Source organism: Heloderma suspectum, chromosome 6 (genome assembly GCF_057233095.1).
Source record: "Heloderma suspectum isolate Gila_16-S chromosome 6, 16-S_ref, whole genome shotgun sequence".
NCBI classification, from domain to species: domain Eukaryota; kingdom Metazoa; phylum Chordata; class Lepidosauria; order Squamata; family Helodermatidae; genus Heloderma; species Heloderma suspectum.
Genome location: NC_139463.1, coordinates 108,041,323 through 108,065,745, shown reverse-complemented (window position 1 = coordinate 108,065,745; position 24,423 = coordinate 108,041,323). Strand labels below are relative to the sequence as shown.

The following is a 24,423-nucleotide window of genomic DNA, read 5'->3' as shown; positions in this document are numbered from 1 at the left end:
TGATTCAATGCTATTTGCACTGTTGAAAAAAAAACTCCAGTCAACACTGTGTTAAATCCATCGTCACGAATGAGAGCTCCCTCCCTTCAATGCAAACAGCCAGTGTTTGTGATGGAGCCAGATAGAGACTGGAGCAGGGGTCAAAGGGCTAAAGAGTCCCCCTCTTCTCTTTTGTTATTTAGAGACTTACCTTGAATTGTATACTTATCTAATTTGTCATCTTGTTTTCTCCCCTCTGGAAACCTAGTTCTTCTCTCCCCCCCTGTCCCCGCTATTGTATTAAGTTGCCCACTGGCTTTTCACCTGTCTTCTCAAAGAAAATGTTGGGACTGGGGGGTTGGAGACACTGTGTGCTACTTTAAGGCCCTGGCGTTCTCCCCCTCCTTTCTCTATCCCACCGCACTTTGAACCCCTAGCTCCCTCTGCAACAAAGGGTAACTTGGAGGGAAAGTTCAGTTTTGTATATCTGGCAGAGCTTTCAGTCTTGTGAGCCTCTCCCGGTGGCAGTCTGAACTAGAATAGCCCAGAGGCAGGTTGAGCACGTCAGTAAGTGATATATCTAACCACAGCTGGTGTGGAGGGAATAGCATTGTATTTTGGGCATAAAATATCAGAATGGTCAAACATCAAATAGTACTGTAAACAACAGCCTTGGCAAAAGCACTCCCACCACCTGAGGTGAGAGGGCACATGCACCGGCTCCATGCCCCCCCCCTTTGCTGCATTGCACTCCCACCCGTGTCCTACCTGCCTTTATAACCATGCAGGAGAATTTACTGTACAGGTGATCTCCTGGGACACCCCTTCCACAATGCCTGACTCTGAGGAAGGACCCCCTCAGAGCAGCCATTTTGCTGTGGCCAGCCTTTCGAAGAGCGATGCCAGCCACTTCATCAGCTGATCTGGCTTCCCACAGGGCACATGCTCCAGAGAGCCTCACTGGCTGGTCTTTCCCTGTGGCAAATGGCATCATGGGAGAGTGGCTGCCAGGGCTCTGCAAAGCACCCTTTTGAGGCAGCGGTGGACCCTTCTGGGGGGAGTGGTTCAACTTGCTGCTGCTCCCATTTTGCCACCTGAGTTAGGGGCTTCACATTGCCACATGGGAGGGCCGGCCCTGCCAAACAAATACTGCCAGATATCAAATGTTAGGTATTGAATCTCAGAAAAGTACATTTCTGCAAATGTTTGCCTGCTGGTGAAGGTGTGGTTTGGGTTCGGAGTAATGGCAACCCACTTTGTTTTTAAGTCTGCCAGCCAGGAAAGCTGTCAATATATCAGCATCTTGATTCAAAATAGAAATCGGATGATAAGGTTCTACTAACGTGGTAACCCACCCCACATTTTGGTGTCACAGTAACCTATGCTTCTCTCCAAGCTCGTGGTAGTACTCCCCCTTGGAGCACTTGAACCCCCCAAACTGTGTGCCGTCTAATAATTCTCCAAACGTTTTGTAGAATTCTCAGTGGAGTCCATCCTGACATCATCTCTTGTTAGTTTTCAGTTCCTTGATAGTATTCTGGACCTCTTCCATGACAATTGGTGCTTCTAAATATGCAGGATGCTCTAATGTTAATGACTGATAGTGCAATCCTATACATGTCAATTCAGCGAGTAAGCTCCATTAGGTTCAATGACACTGGCTCCCGGTTAAGTGTGTATATAGGACTGCCAACTTAGGGAATGCCCCAGTATCCCTCTGTCCAGGATTATCTGAATTATAAAGATGATCATAGTACAAACCAAAGGCCCTTCTGGCTTGTGGCAATGTTAATATTTGTGGAAAGGCGCTGGACTGTTAACCTGTCTCCTCTTGGCCCTATTAAGACAATTAAGGGCACAGTTACATGCATGTTTAGACAAAAAAAAGGTCCTATAACTCCCAGCATGCCCCAGCCAAAATGGCTGGCTGGCACACACTGGGAATTATAGGACTTTTTTCTGTCTAAACATGCATAGGCTTGCGCCTTTACACCTCCAGTCCTCTAAACTAGTGCAAGACTATCACTTTACATGTATTAGGCTTCCTGAATTTAGTTTCTGGCAATTCTGCACTGATTTCCTTCCTCCCCGGTGTACCATTAGGACACCCATCCCCACAAAATGTCTGGCTACGAGCCTGGCTGACTTCATGATGCCAACAGTGGCATGATTTTGAGGACATTTTAGTAGGGCAAATTCCCTTCAGCTCTACTCTCTGAAGAAAGAGGAGAGAGTCCCATTTCCTGAAAGACTATGCTTCCTTATTTGTGAAGAATCTAATTTCATTGTCCTTGAAGAATAAATCAGCAGCTCCAAGGGCAGAATGCAGATGGTGGCCTCCTCCAACAGATCAAGTTCAGTCCTACCTTGAGTTATGGATGCCACTTCCTGCAGAGAGAAGTTCTGTCCTTTAACCTGTGACCAGCAGCCCACCTGCTGTCCCATTCCCCTTTATGGCCTGCCCACCAGAAGCGCTGGTGATGGATGGCAGGATCAGGGGCCAACCATGGCGCAGACTGCTAACGTGAACCCCTCTCTCACCACCCAGAATATGTCAAGCTTGCAGCCACCAAGCTGGCCTGGTCTTGATGCCACATCCCCAAGATCCCTCCAGGGGATCCCTATAGCAGGGGAGCAGGGAGCCCAAACCTGCCCCACCCAAATGGATCCAGCCCACATGTTTGTGACATAAAGCAAACTAGAATACCACATCTATACATGAACTCTTAACCGAACAGCTCAACTTATTTACAATGGAGATAATTTTGCAACAAGGAAGCTGAAAAGCCTGCCCCACCCCTTGCCAATTTGAGAGCAGGTAAAATTCCTTCTCAGCCCCAGCAGTTTGTGAGTAACATCTGTCCACTGCAAGGTCTATTGCTACCAGGTGTGGGTGGGTGGGGAAGTCAGCGATGGCAATGGCTGCACCGCAACGGAGGCACCTCTTTTTTGGGTCTCAGGCAAACCAGAGTGAAACCTGCCTGTGGTCACTCTCGCCCTGGCACACTCCCTTGTCGCCCCGCCCCTGTTCAGCCGATCAGAGTGCTGATCAGAGTTCCAATCTGCTCAGAAGATGTCCTGCTGCTGCTGCACAGGCATCAGCTTCCAACTGTCAGCTTGAAGCCATTGGCACCGATCAGGGCCACCCAGCCTCCGGAGTACATATGAGCGCCTGTTCCCTTCCAGTGACTTACTGTATAAATGTCGGCATGTTCTTCAGGGGTAATAGCGCTGATCAAATAATTACCGTTTCCTCTGTGAATGGATACCCAGTGGATTATATAGGAATTCATTGAGCAGTCACCAGCAAAGGGAGTGAGGCCTCCCACTTATCAGCAAAAAGATATATATGCAGAGCTAGGTTTTGATCTGGCATTCAGCTGAATTCTCCAGTCCAGCACCCGTGAGTGAGCAATCTCAATAGCAGGATAAAAACTCCATATGAAGGAGCCCGTAGTCTCTAATCCTAGACACATCCGGGGGTAAATGTCATTGATTGGGCTTACCTTTGAGTAAATATGCACTGGGTTGTACTGTTAACGTCTATAAACAGCCTGTAGAGCAGGAGTGCAGAACCTCTTTCAGCCCAAGGGCTGAATTCCATTTTGGAGAAGTTTTGGGGGGCTACATTCCAGTGGTGCAAAGGGACAAGGGAGTGGTGGACAGGCAAAAGGGAGTAGGGTCAAAATAGCAGTGTATTTTAGCTTAAAGCTCTCACAGCCAGTACCCTACACCTTAGGAGAGGCATTTTACCCTTTCAGAATGGCAAACATCTTCACAAAGGCCAGCAAGCAATTGGTGGTTGGAGGAAAACAATGTGGGACCACAGGAAGAGTGCATGGCCAAGTGTGGAACTCTGGAGGGCCAGACTGGGAATCCAAGAGGGCTGGATCTGGCCTCCAGGCCTGAATGTTCTGCACCCCTATTGTAGAGGGAGCTAAACCCTGGTGATGAGCAACTCCAAGTACCAACAAGACCTTTCTAAAGGATAAAACTAGAGGCAGTGATTTACCAAAGAGAAGATGTGCCAGAAAACGAGCAACATGAGAAAAATCAGGGGCTGTGGGATAGTATTATCTGAGCATGGGGTCCTGCTTTAAAAATGCTACAGTGCTCTGCTTGTTCAGTTTTCAACCTTAGCATGCTGTGCTGAGATTATCAGTATTCTCTTCCACAGAATTCTCCTCCCACTTTCTGAAGAAATCCATCCCTGAAAATCAAACAAATGGTCATAGTGCAAATACTTCTTAGCTGGGCCAAGGGCATGCTTAAAGAACACAATGCACTGAAAAGATTTAAACCCAGAGAAGATTTAATACAGTGAAGATGGAAAAGCACAGAAAATCAGTCATGCAAGAAAATAAACCACAGATACGCCCCATATAGAACTGTTGTTCTTATGTGATGTTTTCTTTGTGTGGCCTCCAAGAAGCTATGAAGTCTTTGAGTAGGTCTGACTCTGAGGCCTTGCTTTGTTACTGTCAAAGGCCAGTGTAGTAGTTGTTTAGTGATGTTCTGAAGTTGGAGAGACAATCATTTTGAATATTGTCAGTTGGGGTCTGGATCAAGTAAATTCAATTTTGACCTGCTGGGGATTCTAGCTAGGTGGAGAAGAGTGGTTGGGAAATGACAGGTAAGGAGTTGACAGTTGGGGTTAGGGTGGTGTTTTATGAGGACTAAGGGAAAGCTCAGGAGAAAGTGAATAGCTAAGGCTTGAATTTTCAGGTATTCTTTCTCTGGAGGATAACCATACATGGTTGGTGAAGATCAGGAGTAGGGAGCATGTGCCTGTGTTATGTGAGGAGGCCGCCCTAAGGTCTTGCTAGGAGAAGATTGTAAATGCAGGCAGTCAAAACTCAGATAAACTGTTCAGGCCACCAGTAGCACAAGAGCAGGAGCTTTGGGAGTCAAAGGAAGACTGTTGAATATAACAGCAGATGCATTATCTAGGAAAGAGTCTACTTACCTTTAGACTATTGGAATGCTGCATGTAGTATCCTAGAGTGGAAGATTATGTTCCACTTGTTTATAAAGTTGGGGTGCTGTGAAGAAATGTCCTGTATATTACTGTTATTCTTATATAATGTTTACTTTGTGTGGCCTCTGATAGGATACAATGTATCTGAATAGGCCTGTATATAACTATTGTTCTTATGTAATATTTACTTTGTGTGGCCTCTGAAAGGATACAATGTATCTGAACAGGTCTGTATATAACTATTGTTCTTATGTAATATTTACTTTGTGTGGCCTCTGAGAGGATACAATGTATCTGAATAGGCCTGTATATAACTATTGTTCTTATGTAATATTTACTTTGTGTGGCCTCTGAGAAGATACAATGTATCTGAATAGGCCTGTATATAACTATTGTTCTTATGTAATATTTACTTTTGTGGCCTCTGAGAGGATACAATGTATCTGAATAGGCCTGTATATAACTATTGTTCTTATGTAATATTTACTTTGTGTGGCCTCTGAAAGGATACAATGTATCTGAATAGGCTTGATGCCTTGCTTTGTTACTGTCAAAGGTCTGTCTAGTAGTTACTTAGTGATGTTCTGAAAGGGGGAGAGAGAGACAATTGCTTCGAATACTGTTAGATAGGGCTTGGATCAGGTCAATTCCATTCTGATTGGCTGGGGATTCTAGCTAGATGGAAAAGAGTGGCTGTGAAATGACAGTTAAGGAATTGACAGTTGGGGTTAGTCAGCCTGTGGAGACAGCAGGAGAAGGTCTGCTGATTGGTGGGTGGTGTTTTAAAAGGACTTGGGGAAAGCCAAGGAGAAAGTGAATAGCTAAGGCCTGAATATTCAGGTTTTCTTTCTCTGAGAGATAACCGTACATGGGTGGTGAAGATCAGGAGTAGAGAGCAGCTGGCTGTGTTATGTGAGGAGGCCTCCCTAAGATCTTGCCAGAAGAAGGCAGTGAAAATTCAGATAAACTGTCCAACAGCCAGAAATACAAGAGCAGCTTTAGTGTCAGAAGACTACTGTATACAAGAACTGGACCTGGTTGTTGGTTTATTTGGCAGGGGTGGAGTTTTAGGGAATTTGGCCTAAGGTAAAAGAAGGAATTAAGAGCCTTGTAATAGCATAGCAACAATGCCTCTTGGGTCCTTAAGTGTTTTCTTTTGAACACTCAATAGGTGGGATTGCCTAGTAAAGGAGCAGTTCCCCCATATGTTGTGGCAGCACTAAGGAGAGGAAATAGTAAGTTAGAAATCTGGCCAAGAAATGTCAATTAAGTCAGTGGCCTTCAACTTGTCATGAGCTTGGAATGGCCTGTCTTGTTCACTTAGAAAATGAATAGTGGAGACTGATTATTATTATATTTTTACAACGAAGGGAGCATTCAGGTAAAGGAACCCTTCTTTCACTGCCCATACTCCATTATGTCAGGCACTTTTCTCTATCTTAGCTCACTTGGGGGACTGGCGTTGAGCTGGGAGAAAAGTGTCTGGGTAATAGAGTATGTACAGGCTAGGCGGGGGAGGGTTCAATTCCCCCCACCCCCACATCCCCCTGTGATGTAAACCTTTCCTTTGAATCTGGTCACTGGAGGCTTATGGCATTTTTGTGATATAGAGTCTATGTGCACATGTATACAGGTTGAGACCAAGCGGAGTGTAACGTATGCCTATGATATGAACGTTTGTGTTTGCATTGTTAAATTTAACCCAGGTAAGATAGGATTAATAGTATGCCAGAGAGTGAGTGAAAGGTGGGAGGGGCCTGAGTGTGTGGAGGGTTCTGAGGTTATATAAAGGGTGAACTGATGTTAGGAATCAGATAGGGTTTCAGGATTGAAGAAGCAAGATGTAGGGAGTGGGGTTTGTGTGTGGGACTTTAGGAGGGTAGAGTAGGTAGGGACGTTATGAACAAGCACTGATGAATAATAATAACATATAACTTTCATGTTTTAAATACATCTTTATTGGTTTTCAAAAATCCAAATTCCCACGTGTTGTTTGATTTTACGCTACCATTGTTGTATCTGTTTCCTGGTTACTTCTCCTGTTGTGGGTTGGGAGAACCAATTGAGCATACTGAGTCTCTGAGGAACCCAGAGAGGGTAAAAGAGCTAAAGCTTGTGGGACAGCGGGTACAGCCTCCCCAAAGTGAAAGCAGGCATTTCCTGAGGGGTTCGTGACTCAGTTTCAGAGAAGGAGGCTGGGGAAACGGTGGAACCCAGGCAGGAGCATCACACCGAGGCTCAGAGCATTTATCCCCTCCAAAAGATATTACTGCCTGGGCATATTTCCATGGGAACCACCAGCACTATAGGATTTCTGCAGAGAGCAACTCAGCCCTCTGGGTCTCCTCTCTCTCTCTCTTTCTCTCTCTCTCTCTCCTGCCAGTCTATTCACAGACCCCTGTGCTGGCTCAAGGTTTGGGAGGGATTTAATTATGGATGGCTGTGAATGGGCCCTCTCCCTCCATGAATCTATCTGATCACTGCCATTGTCTCCAGCTGCTGTTGCTCCTTTTCCTCTTTTTCATCATTGCCACTAGACACTTGCATGACCTGAGGAGTCTGTTGGCAGCGGCATCTGTTGCTCATCCTTCTTGCCATCATCATTGTTTGGGTCAGAGTGAGAATCAGGTAAACGAGCAGGTTTCAGTGACAAAGAGGAGGAACAAGTTGAGGGGCTTCTTGCAAGTGGGCCCCTGCTTGGCTGTGGGACCTCAGCAGGTGCCTGACCAGGCCTACTCCTGATGCCAGCCCTGTCCTGAGTACACCAAGGGTCTTCAGCTGTGTCTTCATAAATCTTCAGCTGTGAAATAAAACCCCAGCTAAAATCAAACTCCTACACTAATAGAAATCGCATTCACAGAAATCTTGAAGTATCACTGGGTTAGAACATATGGACCCATGAGGATGTATGGACAAATCTTCCCAAACTTACAATAGATTTGTCTTCTAATGAACAGGTCCCACCATCCTCTAATTCCAGTATCTCCCTCTGAGTGTCCTTCACCCAGAAGTGCATTATAAACAGCTCCTCAGGGTGGTATGTTCTGCAAAAGTGATACTGGGAAACTGTGGAGAAACACCAAGCAGCAGAAAGTCCCTTAAATTCTTCGCAACTGTAAATTTACATCTGGGTCTCTCCTTGGTCCCCCTCCCTGAATATGACCTCCCTGTAGACCAGCCTACCCCAACCAGGATGTGCTGGAACGATCCGGCCATCTGCTACACCAGGCCCATATGGAGCAAGAAGTCAAGGAGCACCAGCACTTCGACATCAGCCACACCAGCGCCATGGCTTTCAGCCTACCCCACCCCTCACAGATCTTCATCAAGATTTGGCCCCAGCCCGCCCTGGTTGGCACCAACACTGCCATTGACAATGAGGCTGGCCTCGACGACTTCATGGTCGACGCCTACCTCAGGCAGGAGGCCCACTGCATGGTCACCTACAGCATCAAGTGGGAGACCAAGCTGGCCAACAAGTACACCTACAACCCGCTCCTGGGGTGCACTCTGCCCATTGGGGGGCCCACGTACTTCACCATCACCAACAAGGGGCACATGCTCGAGACCAGCTTCGGCAGTGGATGAAGCTACGAGATCGTCCACTGAGCGCGCTCGAGAGGGAGGCGGCCTGGACCTTGGTTGCCCTACAGTATTACCCTGTCATTCATAAAATTTAAAAATACTCTAAAAATAAACAAATAGTTTAGGCAGCATCAAAAGTCTATGAGTGCTTTGTGTCTCACATCTCATACTTTGATTAGCCCACTACCACTCCCTCCCCCTTTTATGCAAATCCTCCTGTGGTTAGCCATTTCCTCCTTACAGTCCCTCCCAGTTCCATTTTTATTTTTAGCTGATATGCATGTCTGTGGTGTAGTGAGCCAGTGTGGTGTAGTGGCAAGAGTGTTGGACTGGGAGCCGAGAGAACTGGGTTCTAGCCCCACTTGGCCATGGAAACTCACTGGGTGACGTTGGGCCAGTCACAGACTCTCAGCCCAACCTACCTCTTAGGGCTGTTGTTGTGAGGATAAAATGGAAGAGGAGGAGGATAATGTAAGCCGCCTTGGGTTCCTTGCAAGAGGAAAAAAGGCGGGATAGAAATGCAATAAACAAAGAAACAAAGAAACCTGGGCCCCCTCAGATGTACTGGACTGCAACTCTCATCATTCCTAATGGCTGTGCTGGCTGGGAAAGATAGGTGCAGTCCAATACATCTGGAGGACACCAGATGTTGAAACACAGAACATAGCCCACCAAAATAGTATTACTTTTAGGCCAAGATGCCTAAAAGTAGATATACTTCAATGGCCCCAGTGAATGGAAGGCGGGCTGTGTGGTTTTCCGGCTATCACAAAAGTCATTTGAAGAGAACAGGCAGCTTGTTGATGCAGGCCAGACACAATCACTTTCTCCATTGTGCCGATAGAATTACACTTAGGGAATTGTCCCTTACTGCTGCAGATGACCACACTGAAGCTCTTTTTGCTGTCAAATAGATCCTTCTGGTAGTGAGTGCCTTTGCCCTGGCAGATTCGCTTCATGTCCCTGGACTTGTTATTGATGAAGGTGCTGGTGGGTTTGCAGTGCTGCAGTTTCAGGTTCCTCTGTGTTGTCATCAGGTTGCAGTAGGTGTTCGAGTTGAGCGCTTTGGTTTTTGGAAAATCAATGTGCTCATTTGCAAAATCCTTGTAGGTTGCCCCTTCACTGGACTGAACCGAGAGAACCCCGAGAAGAATGGCCAAACGGAGCAGCAGCCAGGAGGAATCCCTGGAGATGATCATGGCTGGGCCTTTGGATCTACAGAGGAAGAGGAGGAGGAGGAGGAGGAGGGAGAAGGAGGAGGAGGGAGGAGGAGGAGGGAGAAGGAGAGGGAGGAACAGGAAGAGGAAGAGGAGGAGGAAGTGGGGGAGAGGGAGGAAGAAGAGGAACAGGAAGAGGAGGAGGAGGAGGAAGAAAAAGAAGTGAAATGTTAATGAAACTCTTTCCTAAGGATGAAAATGAGAGCTCTTCTACAGATTACACAAAACAGAGCAGTAGAAATCTGGACTATACCACTCTTTTTTTATGCCCCCCATTTTAAAAAAGAAAAACTCCTTAGACAGGACTATTCAGGGTTGTGAGAAGCGGCTTCCAAGTTGGATTGGGGGGTCCCTGCACAGCCCTAATGTATGTATGTATGTATGTATGTATGTATGTCATTGGTTATGCAATTCATTGGTTATGCAATGTTTGGCAAAAATCAGAGCTATCACCATGTGGGGCGGGAGCGGTGCGTGGCTTGGTACAAGGCAGCTTCCTACGTTACGGCAAGCCTAGAGTGGGAATTGCTTCACAGGTCATGAGCATGTGTTTCCTTTCTTGCCTTTACAGGCAGGGACACACCCAGCACCTGAGAGCCCAGTCATGTCCCCCAAATGCCTTTGGCCTCAGGCTCTTCTTCTCCTGCTCTTCCTCACGGCCACCTCCCTGCTCCCACGGAGCGAAGGCAGCTCTCCCGACGACCCTGAGCTCCCACGGGGCTAAGGCTCCTCTTTCAAAGACTTTCTGAAAAGGCACCAGGATAACCCCAAGACCGACTACCTGAACGATCACACCTACTGCAACCTGATGATGTACCGCCGGCACCTGAACTGCCAGGAAGGCAACACTTTCATCCACAGCAGTAGACAGCAGCTGGCCGCCATCTGCAATTCCACAGGGAAGAGCCTGGACGGAAACCAGAACAGCAGAACCCTCTTCCCCATCACCATCTGCACCCTGGCGGAGGGCCAGAAAAGGCTCTCCTGCAGCTACACGGGGAAGAGCGAGATCAGGAAGATCCGGGTCACCTGCAAGAATGGCCTCCCGGTCCACTACATTGCCCATATTTAAGCCGGGGCAAAATGTGGCAGAAAGGATGGGGCTGATGAAATTATTCTGCTTTGCCTGGCTGGTTTCTCCTCGAGCCTCTCCCAGAGATGCTCGCAATGCCGTGTTCAGCACAAGCTGCTTCCTCCAGTATGGGATAGAATGTGCCCTGTTTATGATGTCTCCTCTTTCCCTTTGTTCTGTGCAGCGCCTAGTAGAATTCTGGTACTAAATCAGTGCCAACACGGATGGCTTTTTGGTTGTTTCAAACTCCAGAAAGTGTCCACCTAAATGAGTTTGCAGCTTGCTTCCTTTTTTTGTTTCCGCTCTGCAATAAATGCATTTGTTCTAGTCACCTCTAGCATTCTTTCCTTGTACTCTGTCTCCACCCAGTGTCCCTGGTGCAGCATGGCACATTGGGGTTGCATTGCTGGCACATCCAGCTCAACATCTGGGCAGTGGTGATCCGGATGTTATGGGGATGGTTGCAAGCAAAGCGGGAGGGCAAAGGGCCATTTCACACACTACACACAGGTCTCTCCTTGGCTTCCCCTCTCTGTATATGACCTCACGCCTGCCCCAACCTGGGCCCCTCAGATGTATTGGACTGCTCCCACCATTCCTAATGGCTGTGCTGGCTGGGAAAGATGGGAGCTGCAGTTCAACACATCTGGAGGACACCAGGTGTGGGAAGGCTGCTGTAGACCAGTAATGTACTAAATGGTCTGTAGTATACTGGGCACTTGGACAACTGGAGGGTTGGCAAAGAACTGGAGGTGGGGCTGAGGCTGGCAGTATAGTTCACAACCACCCTGCAATGTAGTTCAGTGTCATCATGTGCACATTGCAGGTGGGTGGGGGGAGGGGCTGAGAGACAACTGTTGTCATGCTCAGTTCCTTTCCCTTCTGCATGTAACCACTGCCCAAGAAAGGATTAGAAGGCATCTTCTGGGCACCTGCAGAGTGCAATGCCCACACTACGGAGCTTCCTACGGCCAGTCTTAAATTAAGGGGTGGAGCTTTTCTATGGGCGGGAAGAATTGCAAGGCAGAGCTGGGCCCCAGTACCTCTTGTTTTAGAGGTTTAGCACTACACAGACACAACGACACATTCTCACTGTTTGCATGTGCAAGGATCAGATTTATTGCAAGGATGACAGCAAGTACATTTAAGCAAGCAGCGGCCTCTACCGGCCCCATGGATTCACCTTTCCCTCCATCTTATCTTCCATAAGGTTAGGGAAGGAGAAGAGGTGGGATTGCCTGCTATGTTTAGGGAGAATAGATAGATGTGCTCTGTTTTGCAGTGAAACTAGAGGGCAGCATTGAGCAACAGATCAGAAAGTTAGTAGTACCAATAGGAGGCAGATGCTATGTTGGAAGTCAAAGCAAGCATTGGTCAATTGACCTGGGCATTGGGATGTTGTAGAAACGCAAAAGAGGTATCAGATCGAAGCACAGAACATAGCCCACCAAAACACTAGTGCTTTTAGGCTAAGATGCCTCAAAGTACGTAAATGGAGGGTGGGCTGTGCCCTTTTCCAGCTATGGCAAAAGTGCTTCTAAGTGAACAGGCAGTTTGTTGACGCAGGCCAGACGCAGTCGCTTGGTCTCCTTCCTGCCGACATAATTGCAATTAGGAAATCTTCCCCTATTGCGGCAGATGACCACACGGAAGCGCCTTTTGCTGTCAAAGAGATTCCTCTGGTAGTGAGTCCCTCCCCTGCGGCAGATTCTCTGGATGTCGCTGGGCTTGTTATTGATGAAGGTGTTGGTGGGTTTGCAAAGCCTCGGGTTGAGGTTCCTCCGCCTCATCATCAGGTTGCAGTAGGCGTTTGAGTTGGGCGTTTTGGCTTTTGGAGAATCAATGTGCTTGTTTGCAAAATCCTGGTAGGTTGCTCCTTCACTGGACTGAACCAGGAGAACCCCGAGAAGGATGGCCAAACGGAGCAGCAGCCAGGAGGAATCCCTGGAGATGATCATGGCTGGGTTTTTGGATCTACAGAGGAGGAGGAGGAGGAACAGTAGAAGGAGGAGGAAGGAGAAGGAGAGGGAGGAACAGGAAGAGAAGGAAGAAGAAGAGGAGGAAGAGGAGGACAAGGAGAGGGAGGAAGAAGAGGAGAAGGAGGAGAAAGAGGAGGAGGAAGGAGAAGCAGCAACAGGGAGAGCAGGAGGAAGACGAGGAAGTGGAGGAGAGGGAGGAAGAGGAGGAGGTGGAAGAAAAAGAAGTGAAATGTTAATGAGACATAATAATAATAATAATGTTAATAAGGATGAAAATGAGAGCTCTTCTATACATTACACAGAACCGAGCAGTAGGAATCTGGAGTATACCACTCTTTTTGTGCTCCCCATTTTAAAAAAGAAGAACTCCTTAGACAGGACTATTCAGGGTTATGAGAAATCCGTGGTACATGACCTCAGTCCCAGGGGCCAATCGTGTCCTCATGGGGTCCCAATCTGCTGAGAGGTCAGGGAGCATCAATGGGGTTCAAACCACCAGGGGTTCCATCCATCACCACAAGGGCCCGCTTTTAAACGTCTCAGTGGCAGTGTTCCCAAAGGCAGTCTTTTCCTGTGCTCCATAGAAGTGAATGACAACCACTCGCTTACGTGGGAGTATGTAAATGGTGGAGTCAGGGGCCCCACTGAGAGTGAGACCTGGTCCTTAACATGCTAAGCCCCATGAAGCTGAGCTATCGAGATGCAAGCCTACTCCGATGCCCATCCTGCCATTTTTGTGGTCACAATGGATTGCGGTGGGAATTATGAGAATTGATACATACCCACCCTCCCACCCACCCACCCTCCCTACACACACACACACACACACACACACACACACGCAGATGGATGCCAGACATTGGTTGCGCAATGTTTGGCAACAACAGGGCTATCACCATGGGGGGGGCACTGGTGTGGACCCCTCCCCAGTGCTCCCCTTGACTTTCAGCTTTTCCAAATGACAATACATCTCTCGCTCTTAGACTTCCAGTGGTATTTTTCACTAAGAATCGCACCCACTCTCACCTTCTATTTTTCTGGCCAAGTGAACAGGCACTGGGATAACCGATAAGCGCCGGGGCCTTATTTTTAAATGTAGGAAACACTACCCTTGATTTTAGTAAGGTGGTGAAATAACTGGACAGACATGAGGCTGCCTGCATTCCGGTTCTGCCACGGATGCCACTCCCATCCCTACTGTACACTTAGGCCCCCTCTCCCCCAAATGCCTAGGTATGTGGTCAGCCCCGTGATGATCAACACTAGCATTGTTCTGAGGAAATATGAGGGAGGCAAATTCCCTTCAGCTGTGCCGTCTGAAGAAAAAGGAGAAGGTGCCAGTTCCTCAAAGGCTGTGCTTTCCTATTTGTAGATAATTAATCGTTTCCTCAAAGGGTTGATCAGCAACTACAGGGACAGAACCGAGACTGAGGCTTCCTCCAACTTACCCAAGTTCAGTGCTGTCTTGAGGGATGGATACCGCTGTCTGCAGAGACAAGTCGTCTCCCTCAAGCAGCTCTCTGGATTATTTTATAGAGCTCAGTCAGGGCAGGAGCAAGGAAAAAGGGGAAGAACATTTAACATTTTGCCAAATATGGAGTCCAGAAGAATGGAGAAAGCGGGACAGGTGGGCTTCAACTGAAAATTGCACAACTGGCTGGTGATTTCAAAGGAACAAATAATGGTGACGACAGAGGCATGTGTTCAAATGTATGCAGGAAGAACCCTGGCGTTTGGGAGTCTTCACTGCTCTGAAGTAGAGTTGTCACTGAATTTTGCTTAAAGCAAAATTTTATCATGAATGTGAGGGTTCCTGCAAGGAATTCTGAGGGAAGAAAACTAGAAACCTGAAGACACATGTCTTAAATTAGTACAACCAGTGGCTCCATATGTTAAGTACCAGTTGTATGCACTGACTGGCACAGTGGTGATTCCCACAAATACATACACGCAGTTCAAGAGGCAATGTGGTATATTATGGGGGCTAGAGCAACCTAAAAAAAAAAGCAAGCTGTGCTCCAGATGTGTTGGACTGCAACACTCATCATTCCTAGCCAGCATGGGATCATTGGCCATGCTGGCTAGGAATGATGGGAGCTGTAGTCTAACACATCAGGAATGCACCACGTTGGTGAAGGCTCAGCTCCAGATTGGGCTCGGACTGGGGAGACCCAGGTTCAAATCCTCACTCAGTCATGAAACTTCAGCTAGCATGGCCAATGATCAGGGATGATGGGTGTTGTAGTGCAACACATCTGGAGGGCAGCAAGCTGCCACAAAGCAGTGGCATGCATATGGATGAAGACAACTTCATGGGCCAATGGACTATAGGGTGCAATTTTATTCTTTCTCTCTTGTGTTATCCTGGTGCGGTTGCGAAAGCCCATCTGCAAAATGCAGCCTTGCGCTGTGCCTTCAGTTGCCTCACCTCAATGGGGCTGTGTTGCAAAAGTAGATTCCAAAGGTATTTATCCACCATTGCCCAGAACTCTGTGGGAGAGTTGTGGGGAAATCAGTTAGTGGTTAAAGCACAAACAGTTGTGGGATGTGAACATCATCATTTTTGAGGCAGCATCAAGGGGAGGCATGCAAACCCCTATACACCTTGCTCTATGGAGCAAAATTCACCTTTCCTGAGGAGAGTCGGTGTGATATAATGGGTAAAGATAGCTTCAAATCCCTGCTCAGTTTAAAAGGCATTATGTGAAATCAATATGAATGTAAAATAATGTTCTATGGATACCATGCTGTATTTTCTATTGCAGAACCCTGTAAAATCAGCTTGATTCCTAAAAAAAAGAGAAGAAGGTGAGTTTAGTAGCATATCCAGATTACAGTTTTTGTGAACTGAAACTCGGTTATCCTTTGAAATTCGCACTTCTCCGAATTTTGTAATAGAGTTCTCCACTAAAGAAGTGTGTACAAAAATGTGTATATTATGGAAAAAATATGTTAACGATGCCTTATATTAAGCACATTCTTTGCAAAAAAAGAGTGTATTTTGGATGCATTAGGAGAAATGTGCACAAAAATGCATATGATTTCTATGCAAACTTAACCCCCCCCCAAACTTTGAGATGAACTGAACTTAAGACTAGAAAAATGAGGAACTGAGAGAAACTGGAATAGACAGATTCATCCATTCCCTATCCATTCCGTATCTCGTTTATAATTGCGAGGAACTTGGACTGCAAAATGTGCCTGTATATATATGCCTTGTTATCTTCCTATAGACCTTTTATATACTAGACCATTTTTACATACCGGACACTGATGAAGGCTTTTAATCGAAACACGTTCGGTTTCACTTGCTACTGGTTACTGCTGGTATTGTTGGATATTACAGCACAACAGTATTGTATTTTCCTCCATTGTTTTTAATATATGTTTTTAGCCCGCATAGATAAAATAATATTATCAGACAGTTTTGTCATCACCAGTTAGCCCACGCCAGTTGGTCTATCGCTCTTCAATTCTGGATTGGGATACATTTCCTGTTTTGTTTAGAATGTCACTATGTCCTGGAGGGAAGTCTCAGATTCATGTTTCTATCGATCAGTTGGTCATATGAAAAAAATAAATTAATAACTTACTGGGAAATATAACCTTTGAATTTTTCCAAGCCACTCCTAAACCACATGAAGTAGTCTTCCAGTTTCCTTGCTACCTCAAATCCAAAATTATTAAGTCATGGAGCAAAGGGGGGTGGAATTCCTGGAGCCAGAAAACTGCACTCGCTGCCTATTAGCAACCGGGCCATCTACAAGGTTATGTTATAGCCATACAAAGGCCTAAACAACTTGGGACCAGGATACCTAGCAGATCGCCTTCCCTTATACGTACCCAGGCGACCTTTAAGATCAGCAGAGGAGGCCTGGCTGGTCATCCTAAAATGAATGGAATGTCACTGTGAAATACCAAGACAGCGGGCCTTCTCTGTAGCGGTACCATTTGGAAATCCTTCCTCGTGTAGGTCAGGAGGCAGAAAACGTGACAACTTTCAAACGCCTCTAGTGAAAACACACTCGTTCACCCAGGCTTTCCCTGGGCTGTAAGTAAATTAATTATGCTGCTCCATTTTACTGCTCCTTGATTTTTCCTGTAGTTGGGAGTGTTTTTAATGCTGTGGTTTAATGCTGTGGTTTAATATTGTGTTTTTAATATTGTATTTTAATAATGTGAACTGCTGAGAGATTTTATTATATTCAGCGGTATATAAATGCCTCAATTAAATGAATATCTCTCCCTGCCACCCCCCCCCCCGATTTTGAGCATTGCATCTCTGATGATATATGACTCTGTTCTCCCTTTCTGCAGATGAGAATACCACATTCTCTCTCCTAAGGGTATAGCCACGCCTACATGGTCCCAAGAGCAAGGTGGGATAACCTTAAATGATTGCGTTGCTGGTACCAACGCTGCCAATATAGCTGCCTGGTAATAATACATCAGGAGGATAATAATACACAGGAGCTGAAGGTGCTCTTGTAACTGTCCTATTACAGTATTTATGATCTAACCCTTGCTCTTTTAGAATTCCATATATATATATATATATATATATTTCTGATGGAATTCCATTGAAACACCTCTGTGGAATCTTAATTGGCATTGGAATGAGAAATACAAATCAAGGCAAAACTTTCATCTCCCCAGCCATGAAACAGGCAATTTTGCCCAATTCTTAATGTCCTGTCCAACTTGGTGGAACGCCTCATGTACATCTCCTCCACCAACTTACACACGTTATAAAATATTATTCCCATATATTTATTCAGCCTTGTTTTAGATTTTGATGCTGTAATATGTTTGAGTTCTGCTTATTGCCCCATGTGCAGTGATAATATTTCTGATTTTTCTGGATGAACTTTATATCCAGATATGCTACTATAATTACACATTTTTTTTTTTTTTAGGAATCTAGCTGATCTTATAGGATCCTGCAATAGAAATACAGCACCGTCTGCTAAGAGCATTATTTGACATTCCTATTGATTTAACAGAATGCCTTTTAAACTGAGCAGGGATTTGAAGATGTCTTTGCCCATGATATCACATCCACTCCCCTCAGGAAAGGCGATTTTTGCTCCATGGAGCCAGTGTATAGGGGGTTTGCATGCATTTGCACAAGATACTTCAATGCGTTATTTTTCTGCCCCCTCCCTCGATGGCCTTCTCAGAAATGATGATGTCCAAATCCCACAATCGTTTGTACTTTGACCACTGACTGGTTTCCTCACAGTGCTCTCAAGCAATTCTGGGCAATGGTGGACAATCTGGAAATCTATTTTTGCAAGACATTCCTGTTGAGGTGAGGCAACTGAAGGCACAGCGCAAGGCTGCAAGAGAGAGAAAATAAAATTGCACCATCTAGTATCATGGCCCAGTAGGCTGTCTTCACCTAGATGCATGCCACGGCTTTGTGGCAGCTTGGTGCCCTCCAGAAGTGTTGGATTACAATTCCCATCATTCCTGATCATTGGCCACACTAGTGGGGGCTTTTATCACTTCCCCATTGAGGCCAGAATGCAGGAGAGCAGGTCTGATGAGTGAGCAGCAATGGGGACACACAACATCTCAGTCTCTTTTACTTAATTGATCCATTGATGAGAGAGAGCGAGAGAGAGGGAGAGGGAGAGAGAGAGGCAAGGAGGGAGTAATTTCCCCCCATTTTTTCCATGTTGGTTTTTGGTGTGCACTGGGTGTTCAAAGGAGTGCTTTTGTGCTGTTATATGAGTGAGAGCCCCCCAAATCTTCGCTTTGCTCCCATAATCTTAAACTTTACTTGCATGGCTCAGTTTGCTCTTTTGTGCTGCTGGAGTGAAAAAAAAAATATGGGTTCAAATGAGTGCTTTAGTGTTACTATGTGGGTCTCCTCTCCTGCTTTGCACCCGTGATCTTGAAATTCACTTGCATGACTCAGTTTTCCCTTTCTGTGCAATGGGAGTTGCTGCTGGAGCAAATAATGTGGGTTCCAAGTATGCTTATCCCAGTCTTTGAGAGGGAGGGGGCCAGAAACTAACAGGAGATATTATTATGCAAGTGCTCAGGAGAGGCTGCAAAGAGTATCTTGATTCCACAGTAGGGAAAAAAAATGAGTGAGGAATTTAGATCACAGGTACACTTGTAGACCACATCTGGAGGGCAAGAAAGTTGGGGAAAGCTGGATTAGTGAAACAGGCTATTTCTAGTCCATGTCACTTTCTCATGTGTTCACCTCTAAAACTGTTCCATCCCATTTCTATACTGATCTGTGATTTTTTTAAAAAAAGAAAGAAGGAAAGAAAGAACCAAAAACAAACACAAAATTTGCATCAAGATCTGTATTTTTATATACATTTTTAATGTAACTACTCTCAGAGTATAACTACTCAGAGTATAACTACTCGGAGTAGTTATATGCATTTTAAAATGTATTTTTATATGTGGGGTTGTTGTTTTGTGTGTGTGTGTGCGTGCACAGAATTGCTTTAGAACATTTCAGGAAGTGTGCAAACTGTTGGATAATGAAGGGCTTCTCCACACAGAGGCTTTTTATCCCACAATTTTACAGGAGTCTCTGCTTCTGGATTCTGTGTGGGATAGATTGTCCCTTTATATGCACTTTCACCCCCCCACAGGAGTTCCTTTATTTGCAAGTTCTATATGTTTCATTATACAGCCACTAGATGGTGCTGTGGTATAGCTCTATTATAGCACAACTTCCTCTTTTCACAGAGAAATTCAACTTGCAATATTTAAATAGCTCATTATCCCTGATATTAAAAATACCACGATAAAGGTCAGAAAGCATGGGAGAGGCCCCAGAGTTTGACGATGTCATGTAAAGGATCCACAGACTTCCTTGAGTAACCGATGTTGATTGCAGGATAAAAGCCTCATGTAGAGAGGCTCTAAGTTACAATCTACACATTAGCCTGGGAGGTGTGGGATCTGGTTGGCTGATGTCAGAATTCATAAAGGATTTTTTTTTCATGCATCACTGCTTTAGACCCTTGATAAGCCATCGTTTGGAATCAGGCCACAAGGGGCCTATGTTGTTTTTATGGTATATGGTGTATTTAGACACACACGTATCAGCTGAGCATAAGTGGAAGCTCACAGTATTAAACCATTCCAACAGACGCTGCTTCTCCATAAGATTGTCAGGGGAACCATCAGTGTCACAGAATTCTTGCAGAGAGCAACTCACCCCCTGCCCCGTTTCTCTATTAGTCTCTCTCGAAAAACTGCCAGTTTCTTCACCTCATGAGTAATGCCCAGGGAAGGGAGGAGGGAGAAGATGGAGGAGGAAAGATATGTACCCCTTCTAGAAAGAGTTTCTGTCTATTTCCTTAGCCTTTGTTGAAGATAATTCGTTTAACGAAGGAAGGGATTGGGCATTTTGCCTAGATTATTAGCAAGCCCAAGGCTTTGGGCAGGTATACTTCAGGCAATTCACACTGATAGAAATCCCATTCACAGAAAACTTAACAGTCAAACATCACTGATGTAGAAGGGTTCCCATGAGAACATCCAGACCAACCCATCCAAATTTACAACAATAGACTTGTCTCCCAAATAATAGGTCCGAATGCCTTCTACTGCCAATATGTCTCCCTGGGTGTCCTGCACCCATAGGTGCATTATGAGACCTGGGCTGGATGTACACCTTGTGTCATACTGATATGATCCCATCATGGTAACGCTATATCCCTCTTCTGCATTTATACCTCGTAGCGCACACATTGACACCTGCTCTGGTATTTTGGATAATACAGAATAAAAAGTGGAAAATAAAGCTATGAAAGCGGTATATGGGGTGTGTCATGTGCCCCAACAGTTCTCAGCACACTTCAGTAACGATAAAAACTAGGGATAGCGGAAAATTCCGCCACAGGCTACAGTGAGGCTGAATTCCAGTGAATTTGGCCCCCCGGAGTCCGTGGCAGAATGGAGCAATCCCCCCCGCCACCCCACGAAGTCTTGGCGGATCGGCTCCTACCTGCCTCCGGTGGCTCCGGATCTGGCCGTTGCTGTCTGCCGTCCAGTCTGCAGCCGCGAATGGCGTCCTGTGTAGCGGATACCATTTGCATCCCCGCTTTAGCTGTGATAGTCTACGTAAATATTTACGTAGCCTATCACGGCTAAAGCGGGGACGCAAATGGCGTCTGCTATGCCATTTCCATCCCTCTTTGCCATGATAGGCTATGTAAATATTTATGCAGCCTATCACTGCAAAGCAGGGACGCAAATGGTGTCCCCTATGCGGGATGTCATTTGCGGCCGCAGCCTGGTAGTGGACAGAAGTCTGGCTGGCGGCGGCCCTGGCTGGCGGCTCCGCGGACTTGCCGCGGAGCGGAGCCGGTCAGGGAAGATTCCGGGGGGGAGGAACAGACCCCCCATGGACGCAGGTAAGTGGAGTTTCATACAGCCCTAATAAAAACCACTAGTGTGGATCTAGCCCAGTTCAGCAGGGTGGTTTCTTTTACAAAAGTGCTCCTGGGAAACCTTGGAGAAATGCCAAGCAGCAGAACTTCCCAGCAGGCAACGGAAGGAAAGCTACATTTGCTGGAGCCCCTAGAAACCTGATGACAGATGTGTTAAATCTGGCATCTCCAAAGGGGTGTATTTGGGAAACCATGTGCCCGCAGACACCTCTCTTGGCTAGGGATGTACGAAAGTCACTCACCTTTTCGCAGCTTTGCTTCACAGTGGGGGGAGGCGCTTCGCTTCTCCCCCCGAAATTCATGCCGGGGGGGAGGCGCCCTGCCTTGCCTGGCTGAAATTCAGGCCGGGGGGGGCGCCCCGCCTCGCCCGCCCGAAATTCAGGCCGGGGAGACGCACCCCATCTCCCCAGCCGCGAAAGAAAAAGTGGGGAAAAAAACCCCCGTGATAGGTTACGTAACGATTAACGTAGCCTATCACAGCTAGATTTCCAAAGTCAGCCATGATAGGCTACGTAAATAGTTACGTAGCCTATCACGGGTGACTTCGAAAAAAAAAAGCGCGTACGCAAATGGTGGCGCCCTATAGGCGCCGCCATTTGCGTTCCTTATTTGGTTCTGGTAGTCTACGTAAAGATTTACGTAGACTACGATTTACGTAGACTTTTGTCGTAGTCTACGTAAATCTTTATGTAGACTACCGGGACCAAATAAGGAACACAAATGGCGGCGCCCATAGGGCGCCGCCATTTGCACACGCGGTTTTTTTTTTCCCCCAAAGTCACCCGTGATAGGCTACGTAACGATTTACGTAGCCTATCACGGCTGACTTTTGAAATCTAGCTGTGATAGGCTACATTAATCGTTACGTAGCCTATCATGGTTTTTTTCTTTTTTTAACTTTACTTTGTAATGGCGGTGGCAGCAGCCGGTCGGAAGACCGGCTGCCGCCCTCACCCCCAACGAAAAGCCAACAAACCGCCACCGGGACCCGCCGCCGGGAGGGACATTCGGCCACAGTAAGTCCCATCCCGGGGGGTGGCGGGGGGGGTGGCGGAGAATTTCACCGCCGATTTTGGGGGGCCGAACGCATTGGCACTCGGCCCCCCGAAGATTCGGGGAGAAATTCTCCGCCATCCCTACTCTTGGCACCCGCAAGGCTGTTGATCCGTTCTGATTTTTATTTAATTTTTTCAGATGTTTTAAAATGAAAAACATTTTCATTTTAAAACTGGGAGGCTGGCATGCTGCAAAATGAAGTGTTGCCCTCCAGCACCATCTCAGGCCCTACCTCTGCTTTGACCTTGGGTTCTTGGCAGAGTTCTTGTCCAGTTTGCCTTCTGGGAAATGAGTGTTTTGTGACCGGCCATGGCTGCTCATCATGGCAGCAGTTTTATGAACGGGCAAGTCCCCTTATTGATTGATTGATTGATTGAGTACATTTCTAATCTGCCCAATAACTAACATTCTCTAGGCGAAGTACAGCCTTGGCAGCCATTTTGTGACAGTACCCACAACACTCCCTCAAAATTCCCAATGTGTTCACCGGCCCCAAAAGGTTGATGGCCCCTGTGCTAAATAACCTTATATTCTCTGCCACTGTGAATGATGCTAGTATTATACTTCTGGGTTCCTCCTTCTGGGTTCCATCTCTGTACAGGACTTCACTGGAGACCAGCAATCTATTCCCTGCAGATCTGTGACACCGCTAATTACAATTTGTCCACATGATAGAGATGCATGGATGTCAGGAAGGATCAGCAACTATCTCCCTCTTTCCATTCCAGGCAGAGCAGCTCCGCACCTCCCCCTGAAATCCTAACCCAGCCAGCTCCGCTCCGAGGCAACTCTGCGGAGCCGCTGGCTGGGTGCATTCGCAGGCGCCGTGTGGAGCCTGCGGACGCAAATGTCGGCGGCTACAGTGGCCGCCATTTGCGTTCGTGTAAATATTTACATAGCCTATCATGGCCACCGCAGGGACGCAAATGGCATCCTTGTATTAGCTGTGATAGGCTACGTAGGTATTTACGTAGCCTATCACAGCAAAAATAGGGAAGTGAATGGCAGCCGCACATGCGGCCGCCATTCGCAAAGCAGCGCGAATGGCACCAGGTGAGTGTCCTGTTTTGTGCGCCTTTTACGGGGTGGTGGGGCAGGGGGCTTCATTCCGCCACAGATTTCGGGGGGCCAAATACACTGGCATTCGGCCTCACCGAGATCCGTGGCAGAATTCTCTGACATCCCGAAGCTTGACAGATTCACCCATCCCAGAGTAATGGTATGATGTACTGTGCATACCTCAATGAAGCAGGACTTCAGTCTATGCAGAGACATGACAGAGAGAGACACAGACAGAGGTGTACACAACTATACCCGGTTTGACGAAAGTGGATAGGGAGAAGTTTTTCTCCTTCTCTCATAATACAAGGATCATGACTCTGATTGGTGGGAGCTTCAAGACAGATGAACTAACTTGGGGTGGGTTAGGGTATTTTAGAAAATGTTTTTATTGTAGAATTTTATTGTTTTAAACTGTTTTATTGTATGCTGTACATCTCCCAGAGTGGTTGGGTGACCAGCCAGATGGGTGATTAATAAATTTAATAATAAATAAATAAATAATAAATAAATAACAGGAAGTACTTCTTCACACAAGCGCATAGTTAATGTATGGAATTTGCTACCTCAAGATGTAGTGATGGCTACCAATTTGGATGGCTTTAAAAGGGGGTTGGACAAATTCATGGAGGAGAAGGCTATCAGTGGCTACTAGCCCTGATGGCTATGTGCTACCTCCAGTATCAGAGGCAGTGAGCCTATGTACACCAGTCGCTGGGGAACATGGGTGGGAGGGTGCTGCTGCTCTTGTGTCCTGCTTTTGGGTTTCCTGTGGGCAGCTGGTTGGCCACTGTGTGAACAGAATGCTGGACTAGATGGACCCCTTGGTCTGATCCAGCATGGCTCTTCTTATGTTGTTAGGTTTATTGGAGGGAATGAAGAGATGGGGAGCAAGTGGAGAATATGGCAGCTCTCCAGATTTCTACAGCATAGAAAAAGTAGATTTGCTTTTAGCAGATTCCCATGGTTTGAATCTTGGCAGATGATTGTCCTGGATGGCACTATCTATTTTTCATTAAAAAATTTAAATAATTATGGATTGAAAATATGCCACAAAACAAAATACTAA

General features: G+C 46.5%; 1 protein-coding gene and 1 pseudogene across 2 annotated transcripts; one reads left to right on the top strand and one right to left on the bottom strand.

Moving 5' to 3' along the window:
* The first annotated feature begins 10,334 nt into the window (after positions 1-10,334).
* Positions 10,335-11,155, top strand: LOC146342364 (ribonuclease pseudogene; annotated as a pseudogene). The gene has a single exon (XR_014784134.1). The product of XR_014784134.1 is annotated as a ribonuclease pseudogene (transcript).
* A 1,196-nt stretch (positions 11,156-12,351) lies between these two features.
* Positions 12,352-12,789, bottom strand: LOC146342363 (ribonuclease pancreatic-like). Its single transcript, XM_084807823.1, has one exon. It carries the CDS (start codon positions 12,787-12,789, stop codon positions 12,352-12,354), a length of 438 nt encoding a protein of 145 aa, XP_084663949.1.
* Positions 12,790-24,423: the final 11,634 nt, after the last annotated feature.